General features: G+C 42.4%; 2 protein-coding genes across 13 annotated transcripts in view; one reads left to right on the top strand and one right to left on the bottom strand.

Moving 5' to 3' along the window:
* The window catches only part of AVEN (apoptosis and caspase activation inhibitor), a 246,445-nt gene that overhangs the window by 20,561 nt on the left and 202,505 nt on the right, over positions 1 to 23,379 (bottom strand). Inside the window, exon 6 of one of the 2 annotated variants that reach the window (XR_005025245.2) lies at positions 16,971 to 17,107. The exons of the other annotated variant lie outside the window; for it this stretch is intronic. The gene's annotated coding sequence lies outside the window, so the exon portion shown is untranslated. Of the gene's footprint in view, positions 1 to 16,970; positions 17,108 to 23,379 lie in introns of those variants that run through there. 2 annotated transcript variants of the gene reach the window in all.
* RYR3 (ryanodine receptor 3) overlaps positions 1 to 23,379 on the top strand; it is a 515,713-nt gene that overhangs the window by 474,962 nt on the left and 17,372 nt on the right. For 5 of the 11 annotated variants that reach the window (XR_008992553.1, XR_008992552.1, XM_057488648.1 and 2 more), the window contains exons 81-91: positions 429 to 502; positions 1,195 to 1,275; positions 1,701 to 1,789; positions 2,747 to 2,875; positions 13,254 to 13,358; positions 15,082 to 15,163; positions 15,806 to 17,133; positions 18,575 to 18,633; positions 19,314 to 19,482; positions 20,588 to 20,674; positions 21,905 to 22,105. Coding sequence is in view for 9 of the 11 variants with exons in the window: in XM_057488648.1 (XP_057344631.1) it covers positions 429 to 502; positions 1,195 to 1,275; positions 1,701 to 1,789; positions 2,747 to 2,875; positions 13,254 to 13,358; positions 15,082 to 15,163; positions 15,806 to 17,133; positions 18,575 to 18,633; positions 19,314 to 19,482; positions 20,588 to 20,674; positions 21,905 to 22,105 (2,404 nt within the window). In the remaining 2 variants the exon portion in view is untranslated. The other 6 variants (XM_057488647.1, XM_036887599.2, XM_057488649.1 and 3 more) reach the window with 5 other exon arrangements.

The raw sequence follows: 23,379 nt of genomic DNA, 5'->3' as shown, positions 1-23,379 counted from the left end.
TAAAACCCACAATTCCCTGTGATTCTAAGAGAAAGTAGGTAATATTGGGAGGTGAACATTAATTAGCGCAGTTTAAAATTTCCCTTGAGAAATCTTAGAAACCGATTATTCTTTCTTTTCTTGGGAAAGCTTTCTAAATCTCCATCCACAAGGAAGGACTCAAACTGGACAAACAATGACAGTCACCATAAGTTTTTCTGACCCCTCCCCATGTATGTGACAATGTCTGTGAGCCACTGGCATCTTTGTACAATACCACTTGGCACAAACTTAGGAAACCATTAGACTCAACCACACTGTGAAAAGTTAGTCCCTTTATAATAATACAAGGACAAGATATTCTTAGTCAACAAGTACAATGACATTAGAAATCCATTTTCCCAATGTGTGTAGCCCTGAACTTTGTTTTTTCTTTCATCTATTACAAGTGTCCTTGATTTGAATGCATTTGAGAGGCAGAATAAAGCTGAAGGCCTGGGGATGGTTACTGAGGAAGGAACACGTAAGTAACTGATGAATGTGAAGGCCTCTCTCTTCTGATTAACAGCTTAATTAACTATTTCTTGTTAGAACCCCTGATCACTGTTTCTAAAACTGTAAGGATTTGCTCCACTTCAGCAAAAGATTTCCATCAGTAGCTTTGGTACAACCAGCATCCAGGCTGGATGTGTCCATAGAGCCAGTCAACTAAATGCAGTTTATCATGGTGTTTATGGTTTTCTTACCTTGCATTCTGTTTTTCTCTCATCACCAGTCATTGTTCGTGAGCGTGGTAAGTATAAGTTTCTGGCCTGAGATGTCTACCATGTGTGCGAATCCTGAGAGATCTTATTTAACTGCCCCAGTACAGACACATCTAAGGCTTGGTGGTTGCATGCAGAGTTTGACACAGCAGTTTGATGCTTAATTAAAGAAGTGTCTTCCATCTGTAAAGCATGAGGTATGGACTGTGAGTCATTGCTGCCATTAGCCTAGCTGTTTTCCTTACAAATGCATCTTGGGGCTCAATATTTTAGCACCGTTGATCATTGTGTTCTGCAGCCTCAGTTCCAGGTTAATTGGATTTATCACCATTCAGCCAGTCCCCTTTCCTAATTGTTGTAACAGATGCAAGTCCTCTATCGTTCTGCAATCATTTGCATAGGAAGGCATTCTGTGTTGGGGAACCAAACACCATTATTCTGTGTTTTCAAGGTGAAAAAGTACTCCAGAATGACGAGTTTACACGAGATCTCTTTAGATTCCTACAGTTACTTTGTGAAGGACATAACAGTGGTAAGTGGAACAGACTGATTTGTCCAAGGAAAACAACAGGTGCAAATTATGATTTAGTTCAGGATGGCACATTTAATACAACCAGTTGCTAACTCCAGCACAGTAGTTAATCCATTCCCCTACAGAAACTCTATGTAAAACAACCTTTAACTTCACCACTAATGTTATTCAGGGCCACCCAACCTAAGCTGCTTTCAGAATCTTCACATGGTGAATCTAAACACCCAGCCCTTTCTGTCTAGTCCCTGGGCTCATTAAGTCCAGTTTCCGGTGTCCCTGGGATTAGGGTGCTCAGGGAAGAGCTCTGTCCGGCAGGCCCTGTAAGGCTTTTCACAGGTGTGTCTCTTCGGAGTTTAGCTGAGAGGCCGTGCCTGGCTCCCTTGGCATGAAGGGAACAGGCTCTGACCCAGCCCTGGTGTTCTCAGACTTTCAGAACTTCCTGAGGACTCAGATGGGCAACACCACCACTGTGAATGTCATCATCGCCACCGTGGACTACCTTCTGCGTCTGCAGGTGAGGGGGCCTTGGGCGGTGGCACACTTCACATCTCTAAAAGCTTAAGACAGTTTTACACAGGGCCAGCGAGGCCCAGGATACAGCCATGCCCCAGGAAGAAAGGTATTTATGATCTATGTCTGCACATTTATGGGAGGCCAAATACCTAAAAAGTATGTTTGAAGACTGAAGTGGGGGAGTGGTTAAATACCAAATCATCTGTTATAAAATGCAGGTTAGCTTTAATTTTGCCAGTGGAAACCTAGCCACAGTACCCCAGAGCTATAGCACAATCTGTGAATGAGAACAGATCTTTTACTAGAAAGAAGTACAGAAAGTGGTGGGAATGAGTTTATAAATTTTTAGTGTTTGAGCAGTCAGTCGCTTGCTAATTGTTTGCAGGTAAATTCAAACAATATCAAGAAAGTCTACCTAAACATGAAGAAGGATGCTCTTTGCTCTTTGCTAATTCTCCATCCTGGTTCTGCCACTTACCAGTTTGTGACCTGGAGCTATCTACTTAACCTCCCTGTGTTCCAATTTTCTCATCTATAAAATGGACAGTCCCTGTTTCATAGGGAGGTAGTAAAGGTGGAGAGGATGAACATATATGCTGATTCAGAACAATGCCTGGCGCTTACAGCATTAGCTACCATGGTGCTGCTGCTGGTAGGATTATTTGAATGGGAATCAGTATTATCTTTAATGTACATTTTCATTGTGAGTATATTGTCCTATATCACAGTCACCCAGGTCGAGCTGAACACAGTCCACGTCCCTCTCCTTCCTGCGGAGGGATACCTGCGTGTAAAAGATGCTAGGGGTCCATTATCTCTGTGCTTCTTCAGAGTCCCAGGCTCTTGTCAAACCAAAGAGATCGTAGCAATGTTGGATTCTCTTGTATTCTCCCAAACATTGGGTCTAGCTTCACTGAAGAAGCCTGAGAAATACTAAACTTTACCTGTTTGTTCTTAGGAATCAATCAGTGATTTCTACTGGTATTATTCAGGAAAGGACATCATTGATGAATCTGGACAGCACAATTTTTCCAAAGCTCTGGCAGTCACAAAGCAGATTTTCAATTCTCTTACAGAATACATCCAGGTATGTGCCACAGAGTGCATGCTTGGAAACAAAGAGAACATTTTCAACATTCCATTATCCCATATTCCCTATGGAATATTTGGATACACATTTGAGCAGTGCATCCTGCCCTAGCACTGACAATATTTATCTACCAATAGTACCTGTGCTCAGAGAAGCTCTGCTTTGTGGTCCCCCACTGTGACCTGTTCATAGCATTGTCACACGTTATTTGCATTTATCTAGTTGCAGTTTGCTTTCCTTCCTAGACTGATAAGTTACTGCAGACAGAAAATTTCATAATCAATTTAAAATTCTTCATATCTAGCATGGGTGGTACATCATAAGTGTTTAGTAAGCATGGAGCGTGAAGTGGAGAAATGATTAATAGAATGAAGGAATAAAGGGATAATTGATGTTATCTTGAGTCTTGAGGTTAAAAACAAAATTAATGAGATCCTACTAATTTGTCAGAAATTAACTCTATGGAAAGGGTAACTTCAGGAGGAGCACATACACTATGTGCAATGGCAGTCAGATCTACAAGTGAATTTCAGGCTGGATATTCAGATCTTGCTGCATCCTTTCTCTGCTCACGACAATCTCTGTTCTTTGTCTACAGTGGTCTGTCATGAAAAAGAATAAAGGATGTACTTGGGCATAATTGGCTATTAAGTCAGTAGCCATATAAGATAGCAGCAATATAAGATTTGTCAAAATTTGTATGGTGAGCAACTTGCACACTTAAATCCTATTTGCTTATTAAAATAAATGCAAAGGCTAAGACTATCAACTTGAAAATGAGGGTTTGAAGGCAGAGACTGATTCTTGTCTTACTCAAGGATTGTAAGTACTTGGAAAGATAAACCTAGGAAGAGGTGACATCTGAAGTGTCACAGAATGTGAAACACATAACAGATCTGGCGAGCACTGGATTCACTCTCTGCAGAGCCCATCCTGATATTCAGAATTTCCCCTGAGGCACTTAACCCAAAAGCAAAGGAGAAGCTTACTTTTTGGTGAATTTGAGTTTCTTTCAACAACCGGTTTTGTTCCAAAAAGAATCTAGAGGCCTCTAGGGATCAGACACCAAATGTACATGAAGAGTGATTTTTTAAACAAGCTCATGTGACTTTGGGATGCAGGCAGTATTTCTCCTGCTTACCTCTTCCTGGGAATTCTGCCAGGCCTTTTCTAGAACTTGAGATAGTATCAGTGTTCTTTTTGGAAATTTCTTATTGAAGAGTGATTTAGAGATTGATTAGAGGGTAGGAAAAGAAACTATAAGGGAGAGTTAAGGATAAGAAATATAGGCAGAATGTGACAGAAGAATCCAAATCTATAAAAATATATAAAATAAATATTACTGAAGGGATGGGGTATAAGGGGCTGACCTAAGAAACTCTGGAAATGAGTACAGTCGGTAAGACCAAAGGCAAAAGGGACTAAACAGAGGCACTTCAGTTGACAAAGCTTTTCCCATGGGGATATGTATTAATAATTCTGAAACCACTATATATGTATAATGGAAATGAGCTGTTAATAGAGGGCAGGAGCCAGGTTCATTCACTGTTGGAGTAGGAAGTTACAGATAAGCAAGGAGAGGAAGCTAGATAATCCATGTGGGAATGGATTAAAGTTGGAGACATCAGTGTGCTAAACTCATGGTCAGCCTAGTATAAATAGGCACTTCCATAGAGAAATATTTATAGGTATGTGTAAACACAGTAATTAGTATGACATATATATCTGCCTCTCTGTCAGCTGAGAGGACCTGAAAGAAAAAATGACACCCAGTTAGCACCCAGATCTTGGTTTCCAATATCATTCTCCAGTGAAAGGAACCAGGGCTGCCTGGGGAAATGACTGAGTCTAGGACTGCGGCAGGAATCTACAAGAGCAGCCTGGAGAATCCTGTAGTGCAAGGAAGTGTGAGAAAAAATTGATGGAGGTATGTCAAAGGGGTACAGGAGCCAACTGAAAGAGCCCTCAGTGGCCAATACTGGAAGTTTTGATGAAATAAAGTAGTATTAGATTATAACCCCAAGCCTGAAATGGACATGTGGAGTCCATACTGATAGAAATAAATGACTAAGAAAGAATAGGCAAATTTCCCATGCAGAATTCCAAATAATTTATTTTTTTAATGTTGATTTAGTAATGATTTTCGAAAATAGGGAAGGTTATTAACATGGAAAATGCAAACTGGTAACAAAGTCACCCTTCTGTTTGGCTTGCAGAAAAGATACTAGAGATAGAATACCTACAGTTTGCGTTAATGATAAACTAATCCTTAAAGTAGCTGGACATTACGAATATTATTCAGATTTTTTTTTTTTGGAAAGTAGGAAGAAGTTTTAATATTTAGAATATTTTTTTATGAACATAAAGTTAAGTGTCAAGTTGCAGCACTTGTCCAGTTGTTCTTTATCTGCTGTTCTTGATATCACATGTTGCTCACTTGATATAAAAACTTAGCATTGCATTTTTTTTTTGAGAGGGCATCTCTCATATTTATTGATCAAATGGTTGTTAACAACAATAAAATTCTGTATAGGGGACTCAATGCTCAATGCACAATCATTAATACACCCCAAGCCTAATTCTCGTCAGTCTCCAATCTTCTGAAGCATAACAAACAAGTTCTTACATGGTGAACAAATTCTTACATAGTGAATAAGTTCTTACATGGTGAACAGTACAAGGGCAGTCATCACAGAAACTTTCGGCTTTGATCACGCATTATGAACTATAAACAATCAGGACAAATATGAATATTCATTTGATTTTTATACTTGATTTATATGTGAATCCCACATTTCTCCCTTATTATTATTATTATTATTATTTTTTAATAAAATGCTGAAGTGGTAGGTAGATGCAAGATAAAGGTAGAAAACATAGTTTAGTGCTGTAAGAGAGCAAATGTAGATGATCAGGTGTGTGCCTATAGACTAAATGTTAATCCAAGCTAGACAAGGGCAATAAAACATCCACGAATGCAGATTTCTCTCAAAACAGGGGGGGTGAGGTTCTAAGCCTCACCTCTGTTGATCCCCAATTTCTCACCTGATGGCCCCCCCTGCGACTGTGCCCGTCTTAGGTTGTTCCTCCCTTGAGGAATCTTACCCATCTCTGGCTAACCAGTCATCTTCCAGGGCCATACAGGGAAATGTAAAGTTGGTAAGTGAGAGAGAAGCAATATTGTTTGAAAAGGTTAGCTTTTTACTTCTTTGCAGATTTATGCCCTGTGGCTTTTATGCCCAGTATTTGTCTTGAGGTATCTTTACCACTTGGAAGAATTATGATACTCAGTAAATTCGATTTGAGGCACGAATTCTATTTAAGGGTTGTAATTAGGAAGGAAGAAGAAAAGCTATAGAAGAAGCAGGCGGAAGAAAACATGGGAAGATTGATTATTTCTTTGACATATCTTCTTGTAGAGTAACTTAAGCATGTATAGGTTTTAAACTACTAATTAAATTGCATACACACATTAACATAATAGGAATACAGTTACATAACCAAAGCAGACCTATAATTACCAGCCATCTCCAGTGAAACCAAGAAAACCACTTAGGCACCTTAGGCATTTGTGAAAACTTATCTATGATATGGTGGATATTGTCCAACTGAGCTTGAACAGTCTGAGAGAAATCAGACAAATTAAAACAACCCATTCCTGGGGACTGTTCACATCCCATATGTTCTTTTAACAGTAGATAGTCTGTAGTCATAAGATTTTGGAGCACTACAACTTGCACTTCTCCTAATTCTTGGTTGAGTTCCAACAGTACAGATCCAGTCAAATTTGCTGTTTTACCCTATGCACAGGCCAGCTTAGATATCTCCTTCTTCATTCCAATGGCAAGTCCAGGAACTGGTGGGATGAATGCAGCTACAACTGCAGCATCGCCTGGATCTTTGTTGAGGTTTTTTGATGATCATCTTCTGGTATGACTCTTCCAGAGAGTGCTGATGTTGGAAGTTCTTCTTCATATCGTATCTTAGTTCATTTTCTGGGTAGCCAAATTAGGCTTTCATCCTCTGTATAAACACAAACAGACCCTTTGCCCACACTTTGATATGCCCTTTATACCATTGTGTAGAACTCATTGGAGGTCACCACACAGGAACTGCTTTTTTTCTTCTTTTTTTTTTTTTAAGAGAAAGTAATATTATCAGAAAAATGTACCTCCATAGTCGATCATCTGACACCTTTTAAGTGATCAAAATTAAGGATATTTAAAGCATGCATTAATCGTTGATTTACAGTTAGTTTTATCCTATCAGGGAGTAATCCCCCTATTCTTTCTTTCTTTTTTTTTTGTTATCATTAATCTACGCTTACATGAAGAATATTATGTTCACTGGGCTCTCCCCTATACCAGGTCCCCCCTATAAACCCCTTTACAGTCACTGTCCATCAGCATAGCAAAATGTTGTAAAATCACTACTTGTCTTCTCTGTGTTGTACAGCCCTCCCCTTTCTCCCAACCCCCCATGCATGCTAATCTTAATACCCCCCTTCTTCATCCCCCCCTTATCCCTCCCTACCCCCCCATCCTCCCCAGTCCCTTTCCCTTTGGTACCTGTTAGTCCATTCTTGAGTTCTGTGATTCTGCTGCTGTTTTGTTCCTTCAGTTTTTCCTTTGTTCTTATACTCCACAGATGAGTGAAATCATTTGGTATATCTCTTTCTCCGCTTGGGTTGTTTCACTGAGCATAATACCCTCCAGCTCCATCCATGTTGCTGCAAATGGTAGGATTTGCCCTTTTCTTACGGCTGAGTAGTATTCCATTATGTATACGTACCACATCTTCTTTATCCATTCATCTATTGATGGACATTTAGGTTGCTTCCAATTCTTGGCTATTGTAAATAGTGCTGCGATAAACATAGGGGTGCATCTGTCTTTCTCAAACTTGATTGCTGTGTTCTTAGGGTAAATTCCTAGGAGTAGAATTCCTGGGTCAAATGGTAAGTCTGTTTTGAGCATTTTGAGGAACATCCATACTGCTTTCCACAATGGTTGAACTAATTTACATTCCCACCAGCAGTGTAGGAGGGTTCCCCTTTCTCCACAGCCTTGCCAACATTTGTTGTTTGTCTTTTGGATGGCAGCCATCCTTACTGGTGTGAGGTGATACCTCATTGTAGTTTTAATTTGCATTTCTCTGATAATTAGCGATGTGGAGTGTCTTTTCATGTGTCTGTTGGCCATCTGTATTTCTTTTTTGGAGAACTGTCTGTTCAGTTCCTCTGCCCATTTTTTAATTGGATTATTTGTTTTTTGTTTGTTGAGGTATGTGAGCTCTTTATATATTCTGGACGTCAAGCCTTTATCGGATCTGTCATTTTCAAATATATTCTCCCATACTGTAGGGTACCTTTTTGTTCTATTGATGGTGTCTTTTGCTGTACAGAAGCTTTTCAGCTTAATATAGTCCCACTTACTCATTTTTGCTGTTGCTTTCCCTGCCCGGGGAGATATGTTCAAGAAGAGGTCACTCATGTTTATGTCTAAGAGGTTTTTGCCCATGTTTTTTTCCAAGAGTTTAATGGTTTCATGACTTACATTCAGGTCCTTGATCCATTTTGAATTTACTTCTATATATGGGGTTAGACAATGGTCCAGTTTCATTCTCCTACATGGAGCTGTCCAGTTTTGCCAGCACCATCTGTTGAAGAGACTGTCATTTCGCCATTGCATGTCCATGGCTCCTTTATCAAATATTAATTGACCATATATGTTTGGGTTAATGTCTGGAGTCTCTAGTCTGTTCCACTGGTCTGTGGCTCTGTTCTTGTGCCAGTACCAAATTGTCTTGATTACTATGGCTTTATAGTAGAGCTTGAAGTTGGGGAGTGAGATCCCCCCTACTTTATTCTTCTTTCTCAGGATTGCTTTGGCTATTCAGGGTCTTTGGTGTTTCCATATGAATTTTTGAATTATTTGTTCCAGATCATTGAAGAATATTGCTAGTAATTTGATAGGGATTGCATCAAATCTGTATATTGCTTTGGGCAAGATGGCCATTTTGACGATATTAATTCTTCCTAGCCACGAGCATGGGATGAGTTTCCATTTGTTAGTGTCCCCTTTAATTTCTCTTAAGAGTGACTTGTAGTTTTCAGAGTATAGGTCTTTCACTTCTTTGGTTAGATTTATTCCTAGGTATTTTATTCTTTTTGATGCAGTTGTGAATGGAATTGTTTTCCTGATTTCTCTTTCTATTGGTTCATTGTTAGTGTATAGGAAAGCCACAGATTTCTGTGTGTTAATTTTGTATCCTGCAACTTTGCTGTATTCCAATATCAGTTCTTATAGTATTGGGGTGGAGTCTTTAGGTTTTTTTATGTACAATATCATGTCATCTGCAAATTGTGACAGTTTAACTTCTTCTTTACCAATCTGGATTCCTTGTATTTCTTTGTTTTGTCTAATTGCTGTGGCTCGGACCTCCAGTACTATGTTAAATAGCAGTGGGGAGAGTGGGCATCCCTGTCTAGTTCCCGATCTCAGAGGAAATGCTTTCAGCTTCTCGCTGTTCAGTATAATGTTGGCTGTGGGTTTATGATATATGGCCTTTATTATGTTGAGGTACTTGCCCTCTATTCCCATTTTGCTGAGAGGTTTTATCATGAATGGATGTTGAATTTTGTCAAATGCTTTTTCAGCATCTATGGAGATGATCATGTGGTTTTTGTCTTTCTTTTTGTTGATGTGGTGGATGATGTTGATGGTTTTTCGAATGTTGTACCATCCTTACATCCCTGGGATGAATCCCACTTGGTCATGGTGTATGATCCTTTTGGTATACTTTTGAATTCGGTTTGCTAATATTTTATTAAGTATTTTTGCATCTACATTCATCAGAGATATTGGTCTGTAATTTTCTTTCTTGGTGGGGTCTTTGCCTGGTTTTGGTATTAGGGTGATGTTGGCTTCATAGAATGAGTTTGGGAGTATTCCCTCCTCTTCTATTTTTTGGAAAACTTTAAGGAGAATGGGTATATGTCTTCTCTGTGTGTCTGATAAAATTCCGAGGTAAATCCGTCTGGCCCGGGGGTTTTGTTCTTGGGTAGTTTTTTGATTACCATTTCAATTTCTTTGCTCGTAATTGGTTTGTTTAACTTTGTGTTTCTTCCTTGGTCAGTCTTGAAGGTTGTATTTTTCTAGGAAGTTGTCCATTTCTTCTAGGTTTTCCAGCTTGTTGGCATATAGGTTTTCGTAGTAATCTTTAATAATTCTTTGTATTTCTGTGGAGTCTGTCGTGATTTTTCCATTCTCATTTCTGATTCTGTTGATTTGTGTTAATTCTCTTTTTCTCTTAATAAGTCTGGCTAGAGGCTTATCTATTTTGTTTATTTTCTCAAAGAACCAGCTCTTGGTTTCATTGATTTTTGCTATTGTTTTATTCTTCTCAATTTCGTTTATTTCTTCTCTGATCTTTATTATGTCCCTCCTTCTGCTGACTTTAGGCCTCATTTGTTCTTCTTTTTCCAATTTCGATAATTGTGATGTTAGACTATTCATTTGGGATTGTTCTTCCTTCTTCAAGTGTGCCTGGATTGCTATATACTTTCCTCTTAAGACTGCTTTCGCTGCGTCCCACAGAAGTTGGGGCTTTGTGTTGTTGTTGTCATTTGTTTCTATATATTCCTTGCTCTCTATTTTAATTTGTTTGTTGATCCATTGATTATTTAGGAGCATGTTGTTAAGCCTCAATGTGTTTGTGAGCCTTTTTGTTTTCTTTGTAGAATTTAGTTCTAGTTTTATACCTTTGTGGTCTGAAAAGTTGGTTGGTAGAATTTCAATATTTTGGATTTTGCTGAGGCTCTTTTTGTGGGCTAGTATGTGGTCTATTCTGGAGAATGTTCCATGTGCACTTGAGAAGAATGTATATCCTGTTGCTTTTGGATGTAGAGTTCTATAGATGTCTATTAGGTCCATCTGCTCTACTGTGTTGTTCAGTGCTTCCGTGTCCTTACTTATTTTCTGCCCGGTAGATCTATCCTTTGGGGTGAGTGGTGTGTTGAAGTCTCCTAAAATGAATGCATTGCAGTCTACTTCCACCTTTAGTTCTGTTAGTATTTGTTTCACATATGCTGGTGCTCCTGTGTTGGGTGCATATATATTTAGAATGATTATATACTCTTGTTGGACTGAGCCCTTTATCATTATGTAGTGTCCTTCTTTATCTCTTGTTACTTTCTTTGTTCTGAAGTCTATTTTGTCTGATATTAGTACTGCAACCCCTGCTTTCTTCTCGCTGTTGTTTGCCTGAAATATGTTTTTCCATCCCTTGACTTTTAGTCTGTTCATCTCTTTGGGTTTGAGGTGAGTTTCTTGTAAGAAGCATATAGATGGGTCTTGCTTTTTTATCCATTCTATTACTCTGTGTCTTTTGATTGGTGCATTAAGTCCATTTACATTTAGGGTGACTATTGAGAGATATGTACTTATTGCCATTGCAGGCTTTAAACTCGTGGTTACCAAAGGTTCAAGGTTAGCCTCTTTAGTATCTTACTGCCTAACTTAGCTCGCTTATTGAGCTGGTATATACACTGTCTGGAGATTCTTTTCTTCTCTCCTTTCTTATTTCTCCTCCTCCATTCTTCATATGTTGGGTGTTTTGTTCTGTGCTCTTTTTAGGAGTGCTCCCATCTAGAGCAGTCCCTGTAAGATGCCCTGTAGAGGTGGTTTGTGGGAAGCAAATTCCCTCAGCTTTTGCTTGTCTGGGAATTGTTTAATCCCGCCATCATATTTGAATGATAGTCGTGCTGGATACAGTATCCTTGGTTCAAGGCCCTTCTGTTTCATTGCATTAAATATATCATGCCATTCTCTTCTGGCCTGTAGGGTTTCTGTCGAGAAGTCTGATGTTAGCCTGATGGGTTTTCCTTTATAGGTGACCTTTTTCTCTTTAGCTGCCTTTAAAACTCTTTCCTTGTCCTTGATCTTTGCCATGTTAATTATTATGTGTCTTGGTGTTGTCCTCCTTGGATCTTTCTGTTGGGGGTTCTGTGTATTTCCATGGTCTGTTCGATTATTTCCTCCCCCAGTTTGGGGAAGTTTTCAGCAATTGTTTCTTCCAAGATACTTTCCATCCCTTTTCCTTTCTCTTCTTCTTCTGGTACCCCTATAATACAGATATTGTTCCTTTTGGATTGGTCACACAGTTCTCTTAACATTGTTTCATTCCTGTAGATCCTTTTATCTCTCTCTATGTCAGCTTCTATGCGTTCCTGTTCTCTGGTTTCAATTCCATCAATGGCCTCTTGCATCCTATCCATTCTGCTTATAAACCCTTCCAGAGTTTGTTTCATTTCTGTGATCTCCTTTCTGGCATCTGTGATCTCCCTCCGGACTTCATCCCATTTCTCTTGCGTATTTCTCTGCATCTCTGTCAGCATGTTTATGATTCTTATTTTGAATTCTTTGTCAGGAAGACTGGTTAGGTCTGTCTCCTTCTCTGGTGTTGTCTCTGTGATCTTTGTCTGCCTGTAGCTTTGCCTTTTCATGGTGATAGAAATAGTTTGCAGAGCTGGGACGAGTGACCGCTGGAAGAACTTCCCTTCTTGTTGGTTTGCGACCTTCCTCTCCTGGGAGAACAGCGACTTCTAGGGGCTTGTGCTGGGCAGCTGTGCGCAGACAGGGTTTCTGCTTCCTGCCCGGCTGCTATGGAGTTTATCTCCGCTGTTGCTGTGGGCGTGGCCTGGCTCGGGTTGCCCCTTTGCAAGGCGCTGGGTTCTCGCAGGTGTGGATGTGGTCTGGATGTTGTCCTGTGTCCTCTGGTGTTTATTCTAGGAAGAGTTGTCTTTGTTATATTTTCATAGATATATGTGGTTTTGGGAGGAGATTTCCGCTGCTCTACTCATTCCGCCATCTTCTGCATCACTCTCAGATTTTTTTACTTGAGTAGATAGCCATGTGGCCATAGCATTTATGTGTAGCTTTGCCTGAAAGCAGTGAGTGCATGGGGGCCTGGTACTCCAGCTATGCTCTGCGGAACCCTGGAGTCCCTCAGAGCTGCTCTCAGGCCAAGGCATGGGTGAGAGTGGGCTGGATTGCCCTTCTGTCCTCTTCCAACCAGGGCATTTAACTCTCACATAATGTTCTTCAGTGTAAGATTTTGTTTGAAAAAGGCATTCTGAAGCCACAAGAAAATCTCTGAAAATCGCCCGACTGAAATTCCTAGTGTTTTTTCAGACACATAGAATCCTATGATGGGGGAAGGGTGGTGGTAATATCCTGAGAAATTACTGGGCACAAAATGCATGACTTTTGGAAGGAGTGATCTGCTCATATAAGCAGGTGTCAGATATGCTCACTAGACCAAAGCTCAGAGTAGCTCACGATGTTTAAGTGAAGTGCGGCTGTCCTGTCCATAGGGCCCGTGCATTGGGAACCAGCAGAGCCTGGCTCACAGTAGGCTGTGGGACGCGGTGGTCGGCTTCCTCCATGTGTTCGCTAACATGCAGATGAAACTCTCTCAGGTACTGTGGCCTGTTCCCCGATGTGTCATTGGTGTGAAATGCTAAGTCAATCCCCACCCCTTGGTGTTCCCATTGTAATGTGGCTGCTTGATCAAACAGCTGGAAAAACCATGCAGGTTAGGTCTCATTTTTTAAATTGAGGGCCTGGATGGGAGACAGGAGTGAATGCCTCCAGGGGGGGTCCCAGACAGGCTTTTGCATGGATGCGGCTTCTTTCCTGTGTCCCACCAACCTCCCCTTTTCATAGTTGCCTCAACACTTGCTTTTCCTGGTGCTAACCCTTTTTGCTTCCTTGTCACTGTTCCAGTTAGTTGATAATGATCTACCCGCCCTGTCTGATTTGTCAGATGTCTGCATGTCCCTGTAATTCGCATATCCCTTCTCTCTCACCTCTGCCTGCTCCTCCCTCCCTGTCTCTGCCTTTCCTTCTCACTCCCCATCTCTCTGGCAAGATGAATCAGAATCACTCAGAGCATTTATTATGAACAAATCAATGTTAGTGTATGTATCGTCGACCACTTCTCTCCATGGCAACACATGAGGGAGAACTTCAGGATGTGTTTCAGGCTGATTAGTATAACATTTGCAGCATTAATTTAGATAATGTGTATCTAAAATGTTCAAGGCTGTCACATCTGCTGCCTCTCGTCTGGAATGTGCTATTTAACCCTTTCATTTTCCCCTTTTGACTCTGGCCTTATGGGAGGAAGTGCTGCTCATTCGGCAGTGATAACTCCATTCCTATGTCAGCCAGCTGGCCGGGCAGACCGTGTAGAGGCTCTGGAGACAAGAGCCTCACCCCCCACCTCCTCACTGGTGACTTTCAGGAAGTCATTTCCCCTTTCTGGTTTTTGGTTTTGTCATCTGTATAATAGTAGCAATTAGAATAGATGACCTCTGAGGTCTCTTCTAGCCCTAATATTCTACACTTCTCTGATATTTTGTGTACAAAATAAGAGACCCATCAAACGTAGGGGAAAGTCCCTCTGCAATTTGAAGGGCTGGACGAAGAACTGTCTCTGTGTGAGAGAGAATCTGTCAAAGAAGTGTGGGCCGAGAATCCTTTTTTCAATCCCATCCTTAGATCGCCCACCTCAGACTCCAAGGGCCCCTTGTTCTGTGACATAGGGTATAAAGCACAGAGCTGACTCTGCAAGGCCCTGTCTGCAATGCTGAAATTAAAACCAAACAGACTGGTATCAAAACCATCTAGAGGAAGAGCCTCAATTATAAGACATTTTAAGGGATCAGTGGCACCCAGATCACCACCAACTAGAATCAGTAGGACCTAAATGGACCCAGAAAGAAAGGAGAACCTACTTGGTATTTATAACCTTGACATTTTAATAAGATTGCAATGCTATTCCCAAAAAGCTCACCTGATAATTATCCAGTATAAAAAAAAACATAAACTTGTAGAGACACCTAAGGGCTCTTAGTGGATTGGTTGTTCAGTAGTTTCGGACAACAACTGGTGTATCTGCCACATTGTGCTCATAAAAGGGAACCCATAAAGGAGCTCTGTTGGATGAGTCCTGCCCGAGTGAGCCTCCGATGCTCCGAGCGGTGGGTGTGTAGATCTGCACTCACGATGCAAAGGCAGCTCATTCTAGAGACTAAGGCAGCCTTCACCTGAGCTTTCCAGAGCAGCTTTTCTTGCTCACTGCCCTGTACTTTGCTGAGGGATCAGATAGCTCAGGGGTATCTCCTGTTTCTGTTCTAGGATTCCAGTCAGATCGAGCTGCTGAAGGAACTCTTGGATCTCCTTCAGGACATGGTGGTGATGCTTCTGTCCCTCCTGGAAGGTTGGGCTGTTTGGTATAACTAGGCATTGACACAACTGTATTTGGTCTGAGCACTAACAATACTAACCATGCAGATTATCCTTCTGGCAGATCATCGATGCCATATGACATTGGTTAGAAAACCAAATTTTCAGAAGCAAAAAATGAGTGAGAGGCACATGGTCTGATGGACAAAGCCTGAAACTGACTCATTTTATATAAATAGGAAAGCCAGAATGAACTGGGGAAAACCTCCAAGCTTTGCTCTTCCCTATCCTCTCCCTCTCCCCATTGCTTCTCAATACATCTGGCTGCCAGTGTGTATGCCAGCCATCTACTTGGGCACCCTCCTAGGTATAAGGGGATGAAGGGGCACCACTTATTCCTATGTGTCCCCATTAATCTGATAATAAAACCACCTCCCAGGCCAGATAAAAGGCCCTGGTGCAGCCCTCTCCTCCTTCCCATTGTTTCTTTCTCCCGTGGCCCCAGTGGTGTAGTCTTTATGGCTTGCTGCTCCCTCCTACCCACTTCCAAATCATCACAGTCAGAAAAGAGCTGACTGATTTGGCATAGAAGTCTTCTAAAAATAGCTATCTGACCAGTTACATGATGACTGGGTTTATTTATATATTTGTATGTCTTTTTGAACCTGCCTCACAGGAAATGTGGTAAATGGAACTATTGGCAAGCAGATGGTTGACACACTGGTAGAGTCATCTACCAATGTGGAAATGATCTTGAAATTCTTTGACATGTTCTTGAAACTTAAAGACTTAACCAGCTCAGACACCTTCAAAGAATATGATTCAGATGGTAAAGGGATCATCTCCAAAAAAGAATTCCAGAAGGCCATGGAAGGGCAGAAACAGTACACACAGTCAGAGATTGACTTTCTCCTTTCGTGTGCAGAAGCCGATGAGAATGACATGTTTAATTACATTGATTTTGTAGACCGGTTCCACGAGCCGGCCAAGGACATAGGATTTAATGTGGCCGTGTTATTGACAAATCTCTCCGAACATATGCCCAACGATTCTCGCCTTAAATGTCTGTTGGACCCTGCAGAAAGTGTGCTAAGCTACTTCGAACCCTACCTGGGACGCATTGAGATCATGGGTGGGGCCAAGAAAATCGAGCGCGTTTATTTTGAGATCAGTGAATCCAGTCGAACTCAATGGGAGAAGCCCCAGGTGAAGGAATCTAAGCGGCAGTTCATTTTTGATGTGGTCAATGAAGGTGGAGAGCAAGAAAAGATGGAACTGTTTGTGAACTTCTGTGAGGATACCATCTTTGAGATGCAGTTAGCATCTCAGATCTCTGAATCTGACTCAGTCGACAGGCCAGAAGAGGAGGAGGAAGAAGATGACAGTTCTTACCCGGCAGACATCGAGGGTGACGAGGAAGATGACAAGGCTCTTGAGTCTGCCTCTGCGTTTGCTGTGGCCTGTGCCTCGGTGCAGAGAAGCATCGCCAGCTTTCTGAAGAGGGCCACCCTGAAGAACCTCCGGAAGCAGTACCGGAAGGTGAAGAGGATGCCTGTGAAGGAGCTGGTGAAGGTGTCCTTCTCATTCTTCTGGATGTTGTTCGTGGGGCTCTTCCACCTGTTCTTCACCATCTTGGGGGGGATCTTTCAGATCCTCTGGAATACGGTGTTTGGAGGGGGCCTCGTAGAAGGGGCAAAGAACATCAGAGTGACCAAGATCCTGGGGGACATGCCCGACCCGACCCAGTTCGGCATCCATGACGATGCTGCAGAGGCCGAGCGGGCAGAAGGGCCTGAGCCGGGTGTCACGGCGGGCCTAGTGCGCTTCACCAAGGGCGAGAAGGGCGATGCAGACGTCATGTCAGATCTCTTGGGATTCCACCCAAAGAAAGAAGGGAGCTTGAAGCATGGGCCAGAAGTGGGTTTGGGTGACCTCTCTGAGATCATTGGCAAAGATGAGCCCCCAACTCTAGAGAGTACTGTACAGAAGAAAAGGAGAGCACAGGTAGGCGTGATTTATTTCTGTCATCTTTCTTTATGCCCCAGAAAAGACTTGCCACACTATGTTACAACTGTACTGACACTACTTCCCTAGGAGCCACATTGTTTTAGATAGCAGCTCTTGCATAGGTGCCCTGATCTTAGAATTCCAGCTCTTCTGTGTCTGGAAAGAAGGAGACTTAAATGATTGTTTCAGTGCCTAACTGCTGAGTGGCCTTTAATGTAGAGTCCAAACGTGACGGTCTGTCACCCTTACCTTGGTTTCACCCTTTATTAGAAGGTTAGTTCTCATGGTGCATGGGAAGCAAAAGCATAGGAAACCAGGCCCAGGTTTCCTCCACTGTCTGTAACTAGAATGTTCCTATAAACCCCTTCATTAACCAAAACGGCATAAAGCAAATAAGCTTTTACCATTTTGTAAAAGTGAAAATCCTCTTTGGATTTCTTTCAGTTAGCAAAAACAGGCACTAATGTGCTTTCATAAAAGCAAAATGACATAAACTGAGATGGGACAGGAAACCTCTATAGCATAAGAGGAGACCTTTTTTGTGAGACAACACTTGTGCAGTACCCCCAGAAGGGCCACATGATATCACATGATTTAGCACACCATCCCAGTGAGTTCTATCATGCTTGGGACATTTTCATTCTTGCGATGCATCCACTATGCAATTTGAACTTTGAGTCAGTCGAATAGATGACTGAAGTAAGATGAAGTAATTCAGAGCCCCTTGGTCATGGCAAGTCCTGGTTTTTCCCTTCTGTTGCAGCATCTAACACACAGAATCACCCTAGCATTAACGAGAATATGAAGAGATCAGAGCCCAAAGACAACTTTTGTTCATTCATTCCAGGTAGAGGATATGGCTCATGTAAATATCCTAGTGCAGGGAAGGATTTGGAATATCCCAGGAAAGAAAATGGGGTCTGGGTGTTTGGCTATAGGGAGAAACTAGCTAAGTGGTACAAGTCAAGGATGGAGAGAAAGGCCTTGTGGGCCTTGATAGTAAACCTGAATTTTAAGTGCACTGGCCATCAGTCAGAGGAACTGGGGTGGTGGTAACAGGATTGGTGACAAGGAAGGAATTCTGTGTGCCAGAAACAGATTCTGGCTCAGACCTGGTGTGATCTGGGTCCTGTGTCTCCCTGACTCCATGGGGCAGTAGGACCACTGCCCTAGGGCTCCAACAATGTCCTGGCACAAGTATAAGCTTTGATTTAAATAATAGCAGGGCATGAGTTTTCAAATTGGAAATCTTTGTCTTGGCATCCCTCCAGAACAGCCTGATAAATAGCAGGACACATGTGTTCCATGGTCCTAAGAAAAGCAAAGCATGAGTAAGACATGGCACTGTGGCCAGGGAGATGGAAATGGCCAGCAGTATGGCTTGTCTCCATGAGCTCTTTAATCTGAGAAAAACTTGTCTGGCTGTTATTTTGTCTAGGCAGCAGAGATGAAGGTGGCACATGAAGCAGAAGGAAAAGTTGGACCTGAGAAGGCAGAGTAAGTTCTCAGGAGCTACTCGATGGCTAAATGTGTCAGGCCCGAGTAAGTACTTGGTGACTACTCAAAATGCTATGGTAGATGGCTCCTGGGGGCATCTACTGCTGCAGTCAATAGAATACTTGATTTCTATTCATTCAAGAAATAGATACTGTGCCAGCGCTGAATACATTTCTTTTTACCTGGGGTACACAATAAACACATTCTACTCATCTTGTTGACTTGATAATCTCAACAAGTAGAACAGAATTTCCTCACATAGCCAAACAAATTATCAAGCACCCACACTTAGCAACTTACATGCCAGGCCCTGTGCTAAGTCTTTTATACAATATCTCACTTAACTCCTACCACAAGCTTAGTAGAATAGGTACTATTGCTAATTCCAGAGAAGTCTTAAAAAATACAAGGGCAACTTTTCTGAAAGGAAAGCAAGTTGTTAAGCTGAATTTCAGAAGACTACAAACTTATGTCTAACTGATGTACACCTATGACTGTGGCTCACCAAAATGGGCGCCACTCATTGCATACACAGGTGACATCCAGGTTCCACTGGGGGATAAAGACCGAGGTTCCCACTCTCAAGGAATAACGACAAGATTTCTCTTTAATTCAGTCCCCCTGTCTGGGCCAGGCCTCCCTCTGGCCTTCCCCGCTGAGTGGGTTTCTCGTCCCTGCAGCATGGAAGATGGGGAGAAGGAGGATAGAGACAAAGAAGAGCAGGTCGAGGCACTGTGGGCAGAGGTGACAAAAAAGAAGAGCCGATGGCATGGATCCAGAGTTGAGAAGCCTGAAGCCTTCATGGCCAATTTCTTTAAAGGGCTGGAAATCTATCAGACCAAGTTACTGGTGAGTGTCGCAGCCCTGCGGCACTCCGGGTGCCGGTGCTGGCCCAGGCAGACCTCAGAGAAGTGTGTGGCCATTTGGATAGCTATGCTTCCTCGTCCTGCTCACTCCTCTGCCTTTTCTCTTCTTATTTCTCTGCCCATTCTTTTTGTGTTGGAGGAAAATAAAAAGAAAACAAAAAAGCGAAGAGCTTCAGCTCCCATGCCTGACAACAGGCATCCTCTCTGACCTGTGCTCTCTCCAGGAGGGCAGAGACCCCACATTTTCACTGGTCCTTTATGTATGTTATGGGGACTTAGCCGATCATAGAGCCAAGTTCAGAGTGGCTGGATCATTTGGGATGCACCAAGAATATTTCTCTGATAGGGTTAGGCTCTCATGAGCTCTATATTCCACATGCTGTGAGCCTGCAGCACAGCTTGTGATATTCTTTCCGTGACAAACTGCCCACTGAGGTGCAGTTGCCGATGGCCAGGCCACACTGTCCCAGCACCATTGGTGACAGCCCCCTCCACAGAGAGATTGAGAGCTTTCCCCAAGCAGCTACCCTTCCAGTCTTCAGTGCCAGTTTTCCTGGGAAAGATGGCAGTGAGAATGGGAAGGTGCCCCCTCAACAGGGCAGAGGCAGAGGTTCTGAGGCTGTGACTTACAAAGGGACAATGATTCTGGGCCACAGTCTGGCCACAGCCAGGGTGGGAGCTGCAGGGAGCTATGGGCTTAGATCACCCATAATTTCCAAATAAGCCACTTCCTGTATGGACTACACACACACACACACACACACACAGCCCCCACACCCCACACCTCCCTTTATAGCAACATTTGAGTTCTCTGCTGGTGGCATGTTTAAGCCCTTGGTTCCCTGAGGGATAAGCTGGAGCTTATCCTTCAGGGAGCAGTGTTCCTTTGAGTGTCATTCTAAGCCACTGTTTTTTAAATGATTCCTCCCCAGTAAGTCATAAGAAGGATAGGATGGTCCTCTTAGAGTGGTTACCAAAGAGCGGGACCAGTCCCTTGTGAACTTCTAACCAGAAAAGATCATTGTGAAAGAAGGACATTCTCTTTCCTTCCAAAGCTCTTCTACTTCTGCCTGTCCTTTTCTTTTCAGCATTACCTGGCCAGGAATTTCTACAACCTGAGGTTCCTTGCTCTGTTTGTAGCCTTCGCTATCAACTTCATCCTGCTCTTTTACAAGGTGATACTTCATCAGGGGTTATTTGCTAAATATACTATATGCTTGAAAAATATATATAATAGAAGTTACACCCTTACTTACAGCACAAATTCTAATATCTAAGGAAATTTCTAAGACATTGGCTTCTGAAAAGGAGACTGTCTTAAGCAATGGTAGGAATGGAGAGACTGCTAGCAAGGGAAGCCAGCAGGGCACTATTTCAGTAGTTCAGACTTGTTTTAGTCATTACTTAATCCTTTGAACATTTGTGAGGCATCTACTATGTGCTAGACCCTATATTAGCAACTATGGGGTATTTCGAAGTGACTAATAAGTACAGTTATTTCTTTGAGGAATAAGGTAACAGCACCATTACAGTTGACCCATATGTGAGAACCATTATCAAGGAAGAATTAACAGGAGTTGGTTTCTAGACATGGGAAAAGAGGGACTAGTCAAGACAAATGAAGATTTCAAACATTGGTAAGTGGATCTTGTACCCTGTAGGCACATAATAAATGTTAGTGGAATGAATTGAAAAATGATAGGTCCTGGATTCTTGACCTAGTCTTTACCTGGCTATGCTCTCTTGCTATTTGAAACCACCAATCTCATTTTTATAAAATGTGCTTTCATCCACATTAACCTTCCACTCAATGAGGTAATGGCTTTCTATTGCCAGTAGAAGAAAAATGGGAGTCTATAGATGGGTGTGGCAAAGCGTGCTTTTAACACTGAGGTTGAGGTGACTGCAGACAGCCATCCAGGCTGGACACAGTTGAAGCTACAGGAGGAAAGCCTCAAAGGTATAGATTTGGGAGTCATGTATGAAAGAATAGCAGTTGAAGCTATGAATGTTAATACATCTAAGGAAGAATGGACAATGCTGAGTGTGAGCATGAGTGTATGCACTTTGCACATGCATATTTGTGTCATAGCCTCCTCCCAGGCTGCAGCATTTCAGAGATCACCTCCCACAGCATAGGGATTATAGCATATGTAGTGAAACTTCCCCAGCTTTTTAATTACTTTTTTTTCAAGAGAGAGGTTTTGTCCCTTAAAACTTGTTTGCAATTATTGGAGATCTGGGGCATCCCTGGAATAAGATACCTAAAAACAACATCTACTCAGCAAGTAATGCTGTGTCCCTCCTGTTGCTACAGCACATGCCAGCAAGAGGAAACACGTGGGGAGAGCCCAGTGGCAGAGGCTTTTTCTGGTGTTTATAAGAGGCTGTGTGTCTTGGGCCAGGTCACTGAAGAACCTTCAGAGGAAGAGACAGAGGACATTGCGAACCTGTGGAATTCCTTTAATGACGAGGAAGAGGAAGAAGCAATGGTGTTCTTTGTCCTGCAGGAGAGCACTGGGTATATGGCCCCTATGCTGAGGGCACTGGCCGTTATCCACACTGTCATCTCCTTAGTCTGCGTGGTGGGTTATTACTGCCTGAAGGTGAGCTGCTGCCAGTCTAAATCTAACCCAGCCAGCCGTTTTTTTTCTCAAGGACTTTTCTAATAGGCTGAGGCTTGCAGACATTGGCATCACAGGGAGCTGGTTAAAACTACAGACTGTTGGGCCCTACCACAGGCCTTTTAAATCAAAATCTACAATTTAACATTAGCCCAAAGTGATCTAGCTTGAGAAGCTTTGCTCTACGAGTCCCTTTTTAGATACTTACTGAATTTCTTGAATTAGAATTATCAGGCTAAGTGTGGAGCTAGTAATGAGAGGTTCTTCTCATCTTTGAACTTTACGTTGGAATTTTTCAAAAACTGCTTTCCATCTTTCAAAATTAGCAATCACCTGGGAGCTCAGCTGGGCTAGACTGTCCAAGATGGCACATCTCATGCCTGGCACCTTGGCAAGGGAGCAGCTAGAAGGCTGGGCTCAGCCAGGGTTGCTGGACCTTTCTCTCCACATAGACTCAGAGCCTCTCCCTTTGCATGTGGCCTCTCCACATTCTCTTTCCAGAAGGGGAGCTGGACTTCTTGCATATGATGGCTTGGGGTTTCCAAAAAGAGCACAAAAGCAGAAGCTGCTGGCCCCTTAAGGCTTAGGCCACAAACTGGCACAGTATCATTTCTACTACATTCTGTCTCAAAGCAAATCACAGGGTCCATCCACATTCATTACTTCACAGGAGGTGAGGGAGGCTGTGCACACAGGGCATGAACACCAGGAAGCACGGGTCACTGGGGCCACCTTCAGACACCCCTACAGTTACATCAGTCTTCAGTTACTCTATTTTTGGTGTTTTAAGTCCAGTTCTGTTTCCACTATACCACATCTTTCTTTCTCAGTACATTTTTTTTCTGCTGTTAATTAGGAAGTCCACTTGGCTGTACACCAAGCCATCTTCTCCCTAGGAAGAGACCAGAAAATATATTCCCATCCCTGTGGCCCTCCCACAGTGACCTATAATATGATGTAGGAAGTTCAGCTACCTTCTGGAGAGACCGTGCCCTAAACCCATGCACTAAGGACTCCTTAACAGTGAGAGAGCAGGTGCGAGAGCCAGGATGCCTGGGCTGGGCTCACCGTTCTGCCACTTAAGCTCACCACTCCTCTGTTTCCTCATCTGTGAAGATGATTTTACAGATGAGGAAAAATTATTATAATAATTATTATAACAGTATAATAATAATAACACCAGCCCCTGAAAGTTTCTGGGGGAGAGTAAATGAATTAATACGTGTACAAGTACCCAGAGCACCAGACCTGCATAG

This window comes from Manis pentadactyla, chromosome 11 (genome assembly GCF_030020395.1).
Source record: "Manis pentadactyla isolate mManPen7 chromosome 11, mManPen7.hap1, whole genome shotgun sequence".
Taxonomy (NCBI): Eukaryota; Metazoa; Chordata; class Mammalia; order Pholidota; family Manidae; genus Manis; species Manis pentadactyla.
Note: the sequence above shows the minus strand (reverse complement) of the source record. Positions and strands in the feature narration are given on the sequence as shown.